The following is a 17,042-nucleotide window of genomic DNA, read 5'->3' as shown; positions in this document are numbered from 1 at the left end:
AATCATAGCATACTGAATTTATAAACACAAGCTAATTTGGCGTCATTTCAAAATTAATCAACAACACACCCTGTAAAATACTAGGTTTTGGTAATGTGAAAAAAAAAACACCTATCATGTTTGTAAAACGCCGACACAGTTCAGTAGGATAACAAAAAATTAGATCCTGTCTATCTATCTATCTATCTATCTATCTATCTATCTATCTATCTATCTATCTATCTATCTATCTATCTATCTATCTATCTATCTATCTATCTATCTATCTATCTATCTATCTATCTATCTATCTATCTATCTATCTATCTATCTATATATAGTTATATAGATAGATAGATCTATCTACACACACATATATACACACACACACACACACACACACACACACACACACACACCGTATAACTCTGACTAGCTTAGCTGAACTTTATCAGGAATGGATCAGTGAAGCACTAATTCTTGTGTAACAGGAGTCTGATTTATTCATTATGAAAACTGCCCTTGTTCGAAACATCCCCAAATTAAACATCTCCTCTCTTCCCAAATGAAGGATTTGCATCTTTTTCAGATTGGATGTTTAAAAGTTCAGTAATTACTTGGAGAAATGGATGTCTTCTTTCCCCCTTTCTTTCTTCTTTTTTTTTTTTTTTTTTACAGAACCAAAACGTCACACTTTACAATTGTATTTCTCCCTTCGGCCATTTCTACCAGGATGCGATCAGCTCAACCACCAGACTGTTCACAGCTTCCACTTCTTTATGACAGTTTGTTCTTCGCGAAATGTTCGAGACTGAAAATAAATTGTGAAAATTTGAAGATGATGTTTTCATGTGATTCTGAGCATGCTATTCTCTTCAAGTAAACAAATGCTTGACATTGTTCAGCCCACGCATACTTTCTAATCATATAAGATGTGCATGACATTATTGGTCCTTCCTCAACAGGTTTTGTAAAGTCTGAGAAGTACGTAATTGGCATTAATATGGCGAGCAGAGATTGTTAAATATTTTTTAAAACATGCATGTTCTGTTTTTAATGTATGCAATTACAGTGTGGGGCTCAGTGATGATGTGGGTCTATGCATTGATCTGATCTGAGAACCAAACATCGTTAGTGTATAAGCAAATGGAGGACTTCATCCATTATTTTCAGTTTCATCCACACCAGCAAGACCGCCGTGTTTGTGTGTCGTCGCCGAGCACTCATATTGTGTGTCCAGTTCCACCCTCTTTCAATGTGATCCAAGGTTACGATGTATTGAGTATCAGGATGGGACTCCATTTTCAGTTCAACAACCTGTGGTGAAATACAGAGAAAGGCATGAGCTGTGGCAAAATCAGAATATGATGTTTTGGTATTGCGTGCAAGTGTGTTTGCATACAAAAGAGAAGATAAGAAGGGAGGCCAATTGAAAAGCAGAGTGAGAGTGAGAGCAGGTGTTGGAGTGGTTAATGGCTAATGCTGTGAATAGCCAGACATGGCCATTGCTGATTAGTGGAATGAACTTCTTCTTTGTCTCATCAGCCAACAATGAACGCCCAGGAGCACTCCAGCATCCAGCAGGCGTTCTTCACAGACGCTACAACATTTAATGAATCAATTTCAAACTTGTTTCTTGCCTCTGACAGGCAAATCGGCGCCATTGAAAGTGACTTCACCCTCTGCACCATCTGTTAGACTGTGCCTTCTAATTCAGAAGACAAAAATAGAGTTTTCACACAGGCCTAATGATGTGCACCGTGCGGATCAATGGAGATGCAAAACTACATTTGGCCTTCTTTGGCCTTGCTGCCAGCCTTTATTATTGTATTTATTTATTTTTTAACATTTTGTAATTTCCTGCCACACGCTATAGATACACGCACAAAGACATTAAGTGGATATTTTAACGCCATACATACAATAAATCGATCAGAAACAATCACATTTATGAACCAAATGGTGGATGGCATATTTTCATTAATGAATGAAAACACTTAATGAATAAATAAATCCATTTTCTTACGCTTAACCGGGGTCGAGTCTCAGGGCAGTAGCCGAAGCAGGGAAGCCCAGACTTCCCTCTCCCCAGCCACTTCATTCAGTTCTTCTAGGGGTGTTCCCAAGCCGATATAAGGAGACATTTCTCTCCAATGTGTCCTGGATCCTCCCAGCTAAACATTCACCTCATCAGGGAAGTGTCCAGACAGCATCCTAAACAGATGCTCGAGCTGCCCCATCTGACTCCTCTCAACATGGTCGTACGCCTTCTCCAAGTCCACAAACCACATGTAGACTGGTTCGGCGAAGTCCCGTGCATCCACAAGGACCCTCCTGAGGGTGTACCGCTTGTCCGCTGTTCCACAGCCAGGACGAAAACCCACTGTAGTTGGAAAACACCTCCATCACCATGGTCTGAAAATTCAGAGGCACTGTCCCCAAAGTCCATGCGATGTTCTCGAGGCGTGTCGAACACAACAGCACGAAAACATCCAGAGCCTTTCGGAACGCAAATCTGATCCACCCTCATCACATCCCTGCCACCGAGGAGCTTTTTAACCAATTTCGAATCCTCAAGCCTCCTGGCAAGGCGTCCCGGTGGAATTGAGGTCTTCGAAGTCTCCCCACTGACTAAAAATGCCCCGATTCAAGGTCAGCAGCGCCTCATTCCCATTATACAGTGTTGATGGTGCACTACTTCCTCCTGCAGAGACGCTGGATAGTGGCCCATAATTTCTTCCAGCCCATCCAGAAGTCATTTTCCACTTCTCCTTTGCCGAGTTTTTGCCTCAGCAACCACTAAAGATGCCTTCAGCCTGTCAAGATGGTAGCCATCCGCTTTCAGTTTGACGCCATCTTCACCGCTGGTGTCCACGATTGGGTTTGGGGTTTGCCACAACAGGCACCGACCAACTTATGGCCAAGCTTCGGTCAGCCGTCTCAACAATGAAGGCCCGAAACATGGTCCACTTTGACTCAATGACCCTTTCTCCGCCGGGACAAGGTTGGGGTTCTCCCAGAGGTAGGAGCTGATGCTCCCTAGGTCAGGAGACACTGCCAGATGTTCCCAGCAAACCCTCACAATACTTTTGGGTCTACCATGTTGGACCAGCATTCTCCCCCACCATCGCAGCCAACAAACCACCAAGTGGTGACCAGTAGCCACAAGTCAGATATACACAGGCACAAACAACAATCATGCACATGAAGGAGGAGGGAAGCTTTCCTCTCATCCATCATGTAAATACAGGATAGATATCCATATACACACCCACACATACGCAAATCCTCCAAACATGATGTTTGGCATCTATGCCAAAGAATTCAATCTTGATCTTGATAAGACCAGATAATTTTGGCTCTCATGGTCTGAGAGTCCTTCATATGTATTTTAGTAAGCTCTGTCATTTAACGAATGGCGTCTGTCTGGAGACTCTACCATACAGTGTTTGGTGCATTACAGCAAGAATCGCCATCCTTCTGGAAGGTTCTCTTTCACATAGAGGAACTCTTGAACCCTGACATAGTGACCATCAGGTTCACACAACTGTTACTACAAGTATTCCGAACCAGAATTCGAAATAAAAAATGTCAAAACCATCACTGTTTGTTGAATGTGTACTCGTCATTTTCTGAAATGCAGTCGGTTATTATGCCTTGTGAAGTAGACACACTTGTATCAAAAAATGTCCGTCCATCCATCCATCCATCCATTTTCAACACCACTTATCCGGAACAGGGTCATGGGGGGTGCCGGAGGCAATCCCAGCTGACTTCGGGTGAACGGCAGACTACACCCCTTAACTGGTCGCATGGCACATATAGATTCAGACCCACATCCACACCATCAGTGAGTTGGAACCGATCCCACGCTGCCCGCACACAAGTCAGGCAAGTGTACTACTACACCATCAGCGACACGGCTCAAAATGCAAGCGTACTATTTCATGAAAATAGCCATTGGATAGTTGTTTGGCTACAACCCTTGAGCAGCACAAGCAGGAGGGCATTGAATTAAAAGAATTCTAGAGGTGTAGGGAATTAGAAACATTTGATCAAGATATTACCCTGTATAAAACCATAACTGCATATTAATGGACCACCTTTTCGTCAGTTTCACTGGACTCATTTTCCATTCAAAGCTCAAATTGTTTATTACTATGACACCGCAACAATACATTTGATCATGCTGCATACATGTTTCTCCTCAATGATGGTGAAAAAAAAAACAAAAAAAAAATCGTACCTGCTGGTTTGAATGCTGTGAGCTGCACCACCTGATTGAAAAGAACAAAAGCAGAGAAGCATTTTGTCAAATAACAATAGCAACAACAAAATAGACTCAACTGATGATATCTCGATGTAAATAAATATGTATTGAATTGTAATATGTATTGTATTATAATGGAAATGTGTCGCTTACTTGGTTTCCCGGTGCTGGTTTCAATGAGAAACTCACAAAGCTTTCTTTTCGGAAACTCTCTGAAAAACAAAAACTCGGGTCTCAATTTTTCTTTGGAAACTTTAGTTTTCAACTAAAAATGTTTTTATTGAGACATATTTCATTTGAATCCACAATGTAACGCTGCTGAATAGAGTATTTTTGTTGCACACTCCACAGAGAAGCGGACCACAACACAAATGGAGGCATGCAAAGGGCGATGTCAGGCGATGAGGTGGGCCCAGTGTGCTGCGGCCCTGGGCTGAGATGCTAAGCGGCAGACTGATGCACTGCACAAGGGACTACGACCATCTCTCGGACAACCAGCTGCACTCTATGTCTTCAGCGGGAGTCTAACAGGGACCCCACTTCCAAAGCCAAGGTCCATATGGATTAGCAAGTAAGGTGTCATATACAGTATAGCTTCATCACTGTTCAATAATCACATGTATTGCAGTTAAACTAGAACAGGGGTTTATTTAAAGTTTGACGGCTGTGTCGACAACACGCACAACAGTTGAACCCACCATTCTTGATAACAAGCGAAGCGGAACTGGAACTGGGAGGCCCAGAGGTTTCACTGGTTTCAGGACTGGAAGGGGTGGGTGGGCTGCGGTCCCAAGACCTTATGGGAGCTCTCTGAGAAGTTACGAAGGTGGTTGGCTGAGAACAATTCTGTCATAACACATTGATCAAAAGGCAAATAATTTCAAACTGACAAAGCGGTTGCTTGGTTGCAATCACAAAGAATCACCAATAGGCAATCACCCCAAAAATAAAATAAATAAATACTGAAAGGATAACTTCTACAGACTGCTTGTCTTAGCTCTTTCTTTTAGCTGTGTGATTAGGACCATGAAGCTGACCTGTGGCTTAGACCAAGTTTTCCTCTTACGTTTTTGTTGTGAACTGCACAGAATCAGGAGACCCTAAACTGGATGAAGCAAAGCAATCGGAGCTTCCTCCGTGTTTCACAGTAGGTTTCTTTATTTTTAGGCTTCCTTTTTACATCTGTAAAGATACTCCTGATGTGACTTAACCACTTGTTTTAGTGATTCTTGTGACCTTTTGATTTCTTCAATAGAAGGGTCCCAAAAATGTTGCATTTATGTGTCGTGCTACCACAACGAGAAAACTCAAACATACAAAGGGAAATATATGGTATTGACGTAATGATGACATGATCACCTTACCCACCACATGCTACATCCTGGGCACTTACTGTGAAAGATAAGGCTTTTCTCTTTTCCTTGATCCTCTTTATGGCATTCCTGACCTAAATGAGAAAACAGTTTAAATCACAGGTTGGCAAGGCATGATAAATCAAAACAAAGCCATTTAATAAGCCGCTACGGTGATGAGACAGTGATGGTAATGTGAACTGACTGTCAACCTACCTCACTGTTGTAAACGGCATAAACTAAGAAAATATACAGGCCCTGCGGAAGATCAAATACACAGTTAAGCAAGTAACTGTATGGAAGAAAAAAAAAAAAAGGATCACTGATAGTGTGTTTCTTTTCCAGACTACTACTGATCTTCGGCTTGCTGTAAGCCCGTGCTGTGTTGATGTGATAATACCCTTTGAGTATGATACTGATAGTGGCCAATATATCAGTTGCTGTATTCAAAGGGAAGATGTCAGTCAATTACTTTATTTCCGCTTTAAAAAAACTGCAGACTTCTTGCAAGTGGTTTGTCTTGGCTTGTCAGCCCACTATTATGTCATCTCTGCGGCTGTTGGAACACAGCAAGAAGCTTTAGGCGTTCACATGTTTGTTGCCGGGCTTTGGTGTGATTTTGATACCATTCAAGTTGACCAGTCGGGTTGAATTTTTGTCAAGATCATGATGAGTTTAGTTATAACATTTTTGTTCATTTTTCATATACTGTATAGTAAGTTGCTTTTTTTTTCATGTAGAGCAGGGGTGTCGAACTCATTTTTGTCGCGGGCCACATTTTAGTTACCGTTTTCCTTGGAGGGCTGTTATGAAACCATATAAAGAAGTCAAGAAGAATGGTTTATTCACCGATTGTTTAAGTTACTGTCATGAAATCTTGTTTAAGTTACAGTGTCACTCGTATTTATTACAAATGAGAATTTGAAATTTTGATCGAGATTTTAGCAAGCATCATGAAAGTTGCCATCTTTGATTTGCTTTCGCAGGCCACAGAAAATGATGTGGCGGGCCAGACACCTGTGATATAGAGTATCATTCTCATCCAAACACACCAGGAAGCATTTGACTCGCTCTTGTAGTAACTTCAGCCCAGAATATGCAATGTGTCGAAGTTGAGAGCAAATAAGTCATGGCATTTTATCGTCATTCTCAGTTGATCATTTTTTTGAGGGCTTTCACATTTTCATGGATCTTTTTATTTGTCGTTATGAAGGTAAAAAGGCAATAAAGCAGCCAGTGGGCTAAAATTGGCCCACTTTCAATTATATCTGGATCGCCAGATGATGTGGAAAAGCCCCCTGGATCATTAGTGATGTCACAACATTCACGGTATTAAAAGTGCCTCATTATCACCCTGGTCTTGTTTCAGAACATAATATTGAGCCGTTCTGCTTAAAATGAAATTTAGTTCAGCGTGTTGCTTCGAAGCACCCATATCAGGCATGAACTACAAAGGCACATGACGAGGGTCAGAAGTAAGACCTCAGCCATGGTTTCATGAGAGAACTCGTGCAGCTAAACAGAAATGCCGCAAAGCTGAACGTAGGTGGAAAAAAAAAGACAAGTTGCAGTTCTACAAGACTACTAGCGTTGTTACCAAAGTCTAGTTAAAGAGGCCAAAAGGAACCATCGGTCGAACGTCATTCAGAAAAAAAAACATCTATTTAAAACTATTGATTCCATATTGTCAGCAAACCCGGCCTTTCTCAAGCTGTGCTGTCCAATTTTAGACCCATTTCCAAGCTGCCTTTTATTTCTAAAATTTTGGAACAGGTGGTGTTCATGCAGTTAGTCTACCTTGGACAACCTTGAAGTCATGGAGACTCTCCAGTCAGGTTTTAAGATGATGCATAGCACCAAATCTGTTTTTAATAACATCACTTTGTAAGAGGGAGCACATAATGGCACTTCTGGCCTAACTCCACTGGCTTCCTTTCCATTTTAATGTTAATTTTAAGATGCTTTTATTTTCAAATCTTTAAATGGTCTCGCCCCAGATTACCTCTTTGAGCTCCTCTGCACCTACACGCACCTGCCTGGTGCCTCAGATCAGCGGATCGGATGCGACTGGAGATGCCGAGGACAAAGCCTCGGAGGGGATCGAGGCTTTTCCGTTGCCAGTCCTTCCCTTTGGAATGCCCTTCCGTTAAATGTTCATCAAGCCCTCTCTCTGCCCATTTTAAAAACTCGTCTTAAGACACATTTTTAGTCTTTGGTTTTTGACCCACCATGAGACTTGAGAATGTGCTATTGTTTTCTGGTGTGTACTGTATTTGTGTTCGTATTAATTGATTGATGAATCGATTGATGTTTTGGATTATTTGAAAAATGAATGAATGAAATATTTGATTGGTTTATCATAAAACAATTGATGGAAAATTAGTTTAGGTTAATCATTTACCATTTTCACTGTCTTTGTTTTATAATTGATTTTAACTCCATGTACATCACTTTGTATGCAGCAATGTTTTTTTTTGTTATTTTTTTTAAAATGCTACATTCATAAAGTTGAGTATAAGTTGGAGAGAGGACGTCACCCGGCTGGCCTGGGAACGAACCACGGGATCCCCCAGAGGAGATGGATGAAGAGGCAGGGGAAAGGGAAGTCTGGGCTTCCCTGCTAAAGCTGCTGCCCCCTAGACGGGACCCCAGATAAGCGCATTAAAATGGATCAATGGCTGGATGTTTCTGTATTTGGGTTTTGCCTTCATTGAGAGTGTTTCTGCGTTTCTAACTGAACTTGAAATTTTGGACTTAAGCAAAGGAAGCACTTGTGAATAGGCAATATTACAATTCTAATGTTATAAATGAAGAAATATATGAAAAATACTAAATGAATTAGTGATCATATAATTCCTCAATGGACAGTTTATTTACATTGTGAGTATCGCATAATTGTTGCTACGGTGACAGTAGTGCACGGCAATATCTATTTGAAGATGTTTTTTGAGATGATATATATATATATAAATTTCTTAAATGTAAACCTTTTTGGATAATGTTGTCTTTAATACTTTACAGTCCCACTCATGTTAGTGGTGACATAATTCATTGTTTTTTGGTGTATGACTCTGAAACTGTTTTGGTCCAAGGAAAATACAGACCAGTTTAGCATCCACCTCCTACCGACATGAGAAAGAACTCCTACTGTCTTGTTGCATGCCCTCAGCTGGACACATGCCGTAAATCTAAATTAACAAGCAGCTCTTTGGGGGTCATGTAGGGGCTAGCTTTTGATTAATTAAAAATCAGAGGAGGGTAGACGGGTGGTTGAGGTAAGAAACAGAAAGGAGCAAAGACAGAGGGAGACTGTGCAAAATAAAACCAAAAGAGGAGTACTGTAGAAAAAAAAACTAGGAGTGAGAAGAGAAAGGAAGTGGTTGCTGTGTAATCAAGGGAGGAGAGCTATAAAGGTAGATAGGGTAGGAGCAGACTAGAGTCTCCCACACACTCACACACATATGCATTATGCACTTCAAGTACTTGCAGTGACATGCTCGATCTGTTCTCACAGTCAAATTTACCTCTCTCTTTTTGTACCCAAATAAGCGAGCACTCATGCTTCCTCAATGGAAATATAAAATTAATATGCTAACGTTGATCATTTTGATGCAATATATGGTATACGAGCTACTCAACTCAACTCTCAACTGTATTTATAGAGCACTTTTATTTTCCCAACGTCTGCACCTCCGAACGAACGAACCAGAACACACCTCCTTCCCGGAAACACCAAACACTTCCTGGTTTCCTTAACCAATCTACCCCAAAGAGGTGACGTGGGTCAAATGGTGACTGTCATGATTCTGTTTGTGACCAACAGGTGGCACTGTAGGGGTCTCCCTGCAGCTGCACACCTGTTGGTCATTATGCAATTATTGCTAAAAAAGGACTCCCTCCCGACCACTCATTGTCGGGTCGTTGTGGCTGTTTGTTTGTGCTTGCTACTGTCATGTTTGTTCTCAGTCATGTTTTGGTCACTGTTATGTTTTATCATCAGTCATGATTTTTGTTTGATACTTTGGACTTTGTTTGTTTTGGATTTAGTTTTCTCTATTTTTTCATACAATTTGTCAAGTACACCCTGCTCCTCCCTCCTGGCTGCTTTTTGGGGTCCACCACCACCTCGCAACGTGACAGACTGTGGGTCAAATAAAACTCATCTCATGAATCCATAGCATGCATCGAGTCCAAAAGTCTCATGAGTTGTCTGTTGAACACAGAAGATGGAGAAGCATGACTAATATACTGTATTTTCATTTACAATGCTCTTCTCTACCGTTCAACAAAAGAACCCAGCCACATTAGTTCAATATCACTCCAGTCATACATCAATCCATTCTCGACATTGCTTACTCTGTTCAGGGGAAAGGCAGACTACGCCCTGAACTGGTCATCAGTCAGTCAGAATGCACATAGAGACCGACCACCATACAGACTCAGATTCACACCGTCACTGAGAGGAGCTCTTTTACAGAGTGCCTCCGTTTCTCCATGCCCTCACATCCATTTTTGTGTTGAATAAGTGGAACATAATGGCAATGTGTCTGTATAATTTATCATGATTGCTTATAATTTTAACATCCATCCATCCATTTGCTATCCTCAAAAGAGTCGTGGGGGTCTTGGAGCCGATCCCAGCTAACCTCGGGCAGTAGGCGGGGGACACCCTGAACCGGTTGCCAGCCAATCGCAGGGCACACAGAGACAAACAACCATCTGCACTCACACCACACCTCGGGACAATTTGAAGTGCCCAATCAATTTGCCATGCGTGTTTTTGGAATGTAGAAGGAAACTGGATGACCCGGAGAAAACCCACGCAGGCACAGGGAGAACATGCAAACTCCACACAGGAAGGCCAGAGCCGGAATTGAACCCTGCACCCTTGCACTGTGAGGCCGACGTGCCAACCATTGTTCCGCCATGCCTTTATATGAAGTAAATACAATATTCAGTCAAATTATCACAAGTGTATTGTTTTCTAAATTGTGTATTTAAATTTTTTTGATGCCCACATGCTGTGCTGAACCAAATTCTTGCTGGGACATGATTTTTGTTCCATCTCCTGTTTCATTGTTGTTTTGTCTGTTTCATGGATTTTTTGCCTCCATAAGAAAAGAGATTTCACGTTCGATTTTAACACTTGACGATTGATTAGTTTTTAGCGTTGTCGGTATTATCTTTAGCTGCAATATTACAGCATATTTGATTTATTCATGCAGTTTTATCCTGCTAAAAATATGTTTTGAAACTTCCCAGCTGAACTTGTCCTGCTTCATTGTGAACACGATGTGATTGGTTGATAGAGGCCTGTTACCACAGGCTATGTCGATCAAGAGACATTAAATCATATCTTTTGAGTCAGTCAGAATCTTTTATTTTGAATGTCATCCTGATGCTACGAAGTCCTCGCCTTTTGTGCAGATGGAGACAGCTTTCAACTAAAATAAGGCTGGGTGTGTAGACGACTGAGGAACCTCAAAAACTAAATGCACTAAAAGTCATACCGTTGATATTTGAGCAAGACTGGGAAATGATGGGCCTATGCAGCGACACAAAACATTCTCAATTGACCCACTTGAGTCATTAAAAAATATCAATTCACTTACGTTTGAAACACACTTCAACTCTTTTCTCTTGAAAGTTAGAAGCAGTTCATATCTTATCTACCAAAATAAATCTCGTTCTGATAAATTGCTTCTCAATAGGGTCATGGATGTGCTGGAGTCTCTTCCATCTGACTCTGGTCGCGAGACTGGTTTTACACCCTGTACAGGGAGCCATCCAATAACGAGACCCATAGTAGACAAACAAACAAACAACCTCTTCACTAACACAAATTCACTGGTCCTATCTTCGCCCTCTTTTCACCATACATACCACCACACACACGTTTCATTCCAGCAGTCTAATTAACGACTTCATTCCAAACGTTCGCACTATTTCTGGTTCAAGTTCCTGCCCCAAAACGACTGCAACGCTCTGCAACAAATACAACTCCCCTCATTCATCCAACAATCACTGTTTTTAATAGTTAGTGAGGGATACTTTGATGCACCTCCAGGATTTGGAGCCAGTTATTTCAGACATGCACACAAACGTAAAGGGATTCATTAAGCAATATACAGTGTGAGTGTTCAACAGTGCTACAATATTGATCAGCAACATTAAGCAAATGATGCAGAGTGACACAGCTAAAGCAATGAATACTGTTATAATATATACAATGTGCTTCTCAATTATTTTCTTTTACGCTTCCCACTAGGAAGAAGAAAAGCTTTTGCACCCCCCAAATCTCGGCCATGCCTCTAGATAGAATCATTTGTTGATAAAACTGTACTAAACCTCTGCGTTACATTTTATTTGAATTCTCAACATTGAAGAAAACACAAAAGAATAAAATATAGAACACATTACAAATAACTGTAAACATTATTTTTAGTCTCTCTCCAACTTTCATCTCTGTCAAATAGTTTTCAATAGTGTCTCATGAGGGTTTACTCCTTGCTCTTCATATCTCGGTGCATGCTGGGTGCATAAATAAATAAATAAAAAAAACATCTACACTTTAGAGCTAATACGCTCTGTGTACACTATGACAATAGGAGCGCTACTGCCACCTACTGTAGTGGATGTACAAATATACTTCATTCCCCTCCCAAAGAGATGTGCAACATAGTAAAGTGTCCCAATAAAATTATGAGTCATCTGTCAGTAGTGCTGATCCAAGGGATGGATGGAGCTGCAAAAGTTATGGTCCAGTGACCTCATTTATTAAAGGCTGCATAGAACAGGTTCAAAATTTGTAAATAGTACAACTGAAATTTAGAGTGTGCCGAAGTAGAGAAAAGTCTGTATTTATCAACCCTGTCATATGGACACCAGTAAGTAATGAAATTGATAAATCCCACCTGTTCTAAACAGCCATGCCTCATTGGCATTGAGACACACCTGCTACTGACCATTTAGAGTATTTGCAATCCCTTTAAGAAATCCAAAATTATGACAAAGTGGTCAGAAAGAATGCATGTTGCCCTCTTCTGCATAGTTTAAATTTCTACCAGGCCTAGTAGAGTGCAGCTACTCCCCCAGCCATTATGTCCCCCTCAAAAATTTGGGACTGATTTCTAAAAGCTGACAAACAAAAGGGCCAGACTAGACGTCTTGGTAGAATGTCCTCCCATGTGTGCGTGACTGGTGTCAGGTACACGAAAAATAAACAAAAAAACCCAATGAAAACCAAAAAGCCCTTCTGTTTGTCCTCGAATGATCGTCTTGTACTTTACTCTGGAAGTTATGGATGAAGTAAATCTCCAATTTCATTTTGGAATATTTTTAAATTATGTTCGACTGTATTTTTAACTTATATTTTATTAATTTATAAGGTATCTGGTGGTTAAGGATTTTTTGTTTTTTTGTCGTTTGTTTTTTGTGATTCAACAGTTGCAAACTCAGCTCCCCGCAATTTCTGATGATGAACTGAACTCACAACTAAACACTGAAAATCTCACCTATTTGCACTTCCTGTAATGCCCTCAGATACCCCGACCCTGCACATTTAAGGTGACATGTTATCAGAGAAATAGAGATGGTCAAGCTCGCAAGCTTAAAAGTGAACAAAAGTACGACCGAACATTCCCGTAGACGTCTGAAAGACAGGCAAGGCTCCTTGTGGACATGATCCCAGAGAAAGCACGGTGGTAAACTTCTAAAGATTATGCAGCGAAAGGTCTGGATCGCATTTGTCACAGGTGGAATTTAACACCTTTTCTAGCCTATGTACTGCATCACTGAGAATCAACAAACAATGAAATGGCTAGCAGCAAAATACTATTTGCTATTTCATGAGCTGTAAAGCTGAAACACTTCCTTTTTTTTGTTACATCAACTTATGGGTCGACCACTTATTTTGAAGGGTCATGAGTTTCAAATTATATTACAGTGTTTCATTTCATGACAAGAACTAGTTGTATGGCGGCCCGGTGGACCAGTGGTTAGCGCATCTACCTCACAGTGCAGAGGTCGTGGGTTCGATTCCAGCTTCGGCCTCCCTGTGTGGAGTTTGCATGTTCTCCCCAGGCCTGCGTGGGTTTTCTCCGGGTACTCCGGTTTCCTCCCACATTCCAAAAACATGCATGGCAGGCTGATTGAAAGCTCAAACTTGTCCCTAGGTGTGATTATGAGCGAGGACGGTTGTTCGTCTTTGTGTGCCCTGTGATTGGCTGGCAACCGGTTCAGGGTGTCCCCTGCCTACTGCGCAAAGACGGCTGGGATAGGCTCCAGCAACCCCCGTGACCCTTGCGAGGATAAAGCGGATCGGAAAATGGATGCATGGATGGATGGATAAGTTTGTTGTATATTTTAGGGTTCCAAAAAATACAGAGTGCATCGGAATATAGTACCGGTACTTGGGTATTTTTGCTTTGTTTCCATGCTGGGGCTTGGTCTCTAACCCCTATAAATAGCAAGGCATCACTGTATTGATTATGTCTACTGTCACACTAGTCACGAACCCCCAAGATGAGAGAATCATCAAGATATTTGAAGTAATATTAGAAATAATGGACCTTTCAGTATGTAGTGTCCTGCAAATCACAAAAGATGCACATGGCAAACTATATTTGCAATTCGATGGGAAGGCACAGGTTATCAATTTGCAAATTGAAGAACAAAACAAAAGCAAAACTTACTTGGAAGGCATTAAGAGCACTGAAGATATATGCGATTACAACAGACAGGTGGACCAGTACTCCGCACAGCCAGGTCAGGCCCAGGACGGGCAGGAGAATGAGAACAGGTCGAGTCACAGCCCTACAAACACGGGAGAATGTGCACTCATCATAGAAGGTCATAAGAAGGTCTTTCAGGCCTTTCAAAATGACTTTTTACCCATTTTAAACAAGTCTCAGTACACTGTGAAAATCTGAAGTCCAAATGTTTTAAGGGATTTGAAAGTTTTTTTTGGGTGGGTGGTGGTGGGGTAAAATACCTCTTTAATAAACACTCCAAATCTTCACTGAACACTTTTTTTGCAATCCGTTTTTCAATAATCCTAGAGTTTATACATCCCCTAACCTTTTTAAGGGATGAGGCAAAAACTGTTTCTTTTGTTCAAACCACAATTGTTGTTGTGCCGCTGCACCTGGGGAAGATTGAGTTTTCAGATAGCGCTGTATCTGCAAGGACAAAGCCAGAACTCACTTTACTCTCTTTTATGTTCAAAAATTGTTTCCATCTCCAGAGTGCGCATAACACTCCAGCGCTGCCACAGACTTTTAGCCTGTTTGTGAAGGAATGAGGAGACACAATAATAGTGGGGATGGCGACGTGGTATGTTTCATGTTGAGCTGAAGGACGTTTGGCTGAATGGGAGACCAGAATATAATGTCCCCTCACACATTAACGTGAGCAATATGTCCTGAGTTGTATGCAAAAAATAATTGGGGTTATATTCTGGGCTCCGGGTAGGCTAAATGCATTTTTTCACACCAAACTCTTCCAAGCATGCCTTTATAGATCTGGCGATCCTAAAGTGTTGCCACAAACAATACAAAATCAAAAGCTTTCATCGGAACCAAGAATGGTTTCCTCACTTTAATACATATAACCACGATTGCACTAATGAGTGGGGGACCGTCATTAAACTTCTGCCTCGCATCTATCGCCTAAAACACAGCTGTAAAGAGCAAACACTCATGAAAAAAAGCAAACATGTACGTTTCCTATTTGTAGTTTGATGTTGGTTTTCGTGATATCCCGTCAAGACAAAGAATGAGCTCCTGAAACGTGTATTGTGTCTGCATCCAGAGTTCTTCATTCACGGCATATGAAATACATGAGTAACATTCAGTCACATCTGACAATCACTTGACCTTTCTACTCACTGTCTGCCTTATAACCTCGAGTTAAGACACTTCGTGTGTAAATGGTTAATGTAAATAATACGGTTCGCGTTCAGCATCGCACTAAGAGTATGTTGTACTGGGACCAGGTGTTAAACTGATAAGCCCAAACAACTCCCACAGAAGACTCCCGAACCACAGCTCATAATCTCTCCACTGTCTCTATTGAACATAGTTTGCTGGAAACAAGGAACAAGGAAACGCCACTTTTGTGTGTCTAAGGGTTTGTGCTTCACTGGAAGAAAGACATACACGTCGTGCATTTTTTTTCCATTTGAGCTTACCAGGTGAGGTCAAAGGTCTGCATTTTGGATGCTGAGCTTGGACTGAGCATCTTAGCACGACGACGGGCGCTGGAAACAGTCACCATGACAACCCGACACAACACAACTGAATTGACCTGCAAGTGGAGGACAGCATCAACATTGTTTCATAAAAAGTGGCCGCACAGCTCCACTTGGCCTCAGGCTGACGCCGAGAGACCTGAAAAGACTCCCCTCCGCATGAATACTTCCAACACATGCGCATGTCTTTTTTTTGTCTTCTGCAATGAACACTTTTTTTTTTTTAATCTCCAATAGACTCTGAAGCTCGCTCTAAAAAGATTTTGCAAGAGGGGTCAAAGATAAAGCATCTTTGAAGTGTCGTTTACATAGAATCCCCAAAACATCACAATGACAGATTTTCTTCAGACAATACATCATGACACCCATTTTAAAATCATTTCACATACCCATCCATAATTTAAACACACGTGCACACACGCACACACACACACGCACGCACGCACGCACACACGCACGCACGCACGCACGCACACACACACACACACACACACACACACACACACACGCACACAAACACACACAAATACACGTACATGCTTAGGGATAAAATGGCGTCACATACCGCTAAAACAAATATCACGGGTCCCACAAAAGACCAGATTGTGCCAGCCTTCAGATTGAGCCAGCAGTGACCATCGGCCTTGTACTCATTCACTGTAGCTGCCAGTGTTACGACAACTATTAGAACAGGTAGTCCTGCAAAACAATTCAATTATAATGCATTAAGAAGGGTGGTGATGGAGGTACAATAAAAAAAAAAAAACGCAACACACTGAAAGACATATTTACAGAACAGTGACTGCTTCGGCATCTCATAATCGGACTATTTTGTCTGTTCTTCATCGCCAAGCCTATTTTGTCTAACGCTCAGCACATCTGCATGGAGAGCCGCAGGAAACATCTCAATATTGTTGTGCCTATTCACATTCTGTTCTCAGCTCCTTATACAATATAACACAATTGACACAATTGGGGACGTGAACATGGACAGCTGCAGGATGTTTCACAAATGCTACAGATTGGGTTAAGGTTCAAACACAACAATGCATCTTCTTAATTTCAACAAAGCATGATGACTTTTTACATAATACATGTTAATACAACACTACTTTGTACTGAACATTTCATGTTAGTGTGAATGTGTGTGTGTGTGTGTGTGTGTGTGTGTGTGTGTGTGTGTGTGTGTGTA

At 41.3% G+C, this 17,042-nt stretch overlaps 1 protein-coding gene across 1 annotated transcript in view; it reads right to left on the bottom strand.

The window, feature by feature from the left end:
• Positions 1-364: 364 nt before the first annotated feature.
• adgrd2 (adhesion G protein-coupled receptor D2) overlaps positions 365-17,042 on the bottom strand; it is a 49,163-nt gene continuing 32,485 nt past the window's right edge. Inside the window, exons 17-25 of the mRNA XM_019861021.1 lie at positions 16,416-16,549; positions 15,791-15,906; positions 14,295-14,415; positions 5,818-5,859; positions 5,643-5,696; positions 4,948-5,095; positions 4,403-4,461; positions 4,226-4,256; positions 365-1,296 (exon numbers count right to left, since the gene is read on the bottom strand). Of these exons, the coding sequence (XP_019716580.1) occupies positions 1,289-1,296; positions 4,226-4,256; positions 4,403-4,461; positions 4,948-5,095; positions 5,643-5,696; positions 5,818-5,859; positions 14,295-14,415; positions 15,791-15,906; positions 16,416-16,549 (713 nt within the window). The 3' untranslated portion in view covers positions 365-1,288. The remainder of the gene's footprint in view (positions 1,297-4,225; positions 4,257-4,402; positions 4,462-4,947; positions 5,096-5,642; positions 5,697-5,817; positions 5,860-14,294; positions 14,416-15,790; positions 15,907-16,415; positions 16,550-17,042) is intronic.

This window comes from Hippocampus comes, unplaced genomic scaffold, assembly GCF_001891065.2.
Source record: "Hippocampus comes isolate QL1 unplaced genomic scaffold, H_comes_QL1_v1.1 scaffold130, whole genome shotgun sequence".
Taxonomy (NCBI): domain Eukaryota; kingdom Metazoa; phylum Chordata; class Actinopteri; order Syngnathiformes; family Syngnathidae; genus Hippocampus; species Hippocampus comes.
Note: the sequence above shows the minus strand (reverse complement) of the source record. Positions and strands in the feature narration are given on the sequence as shown.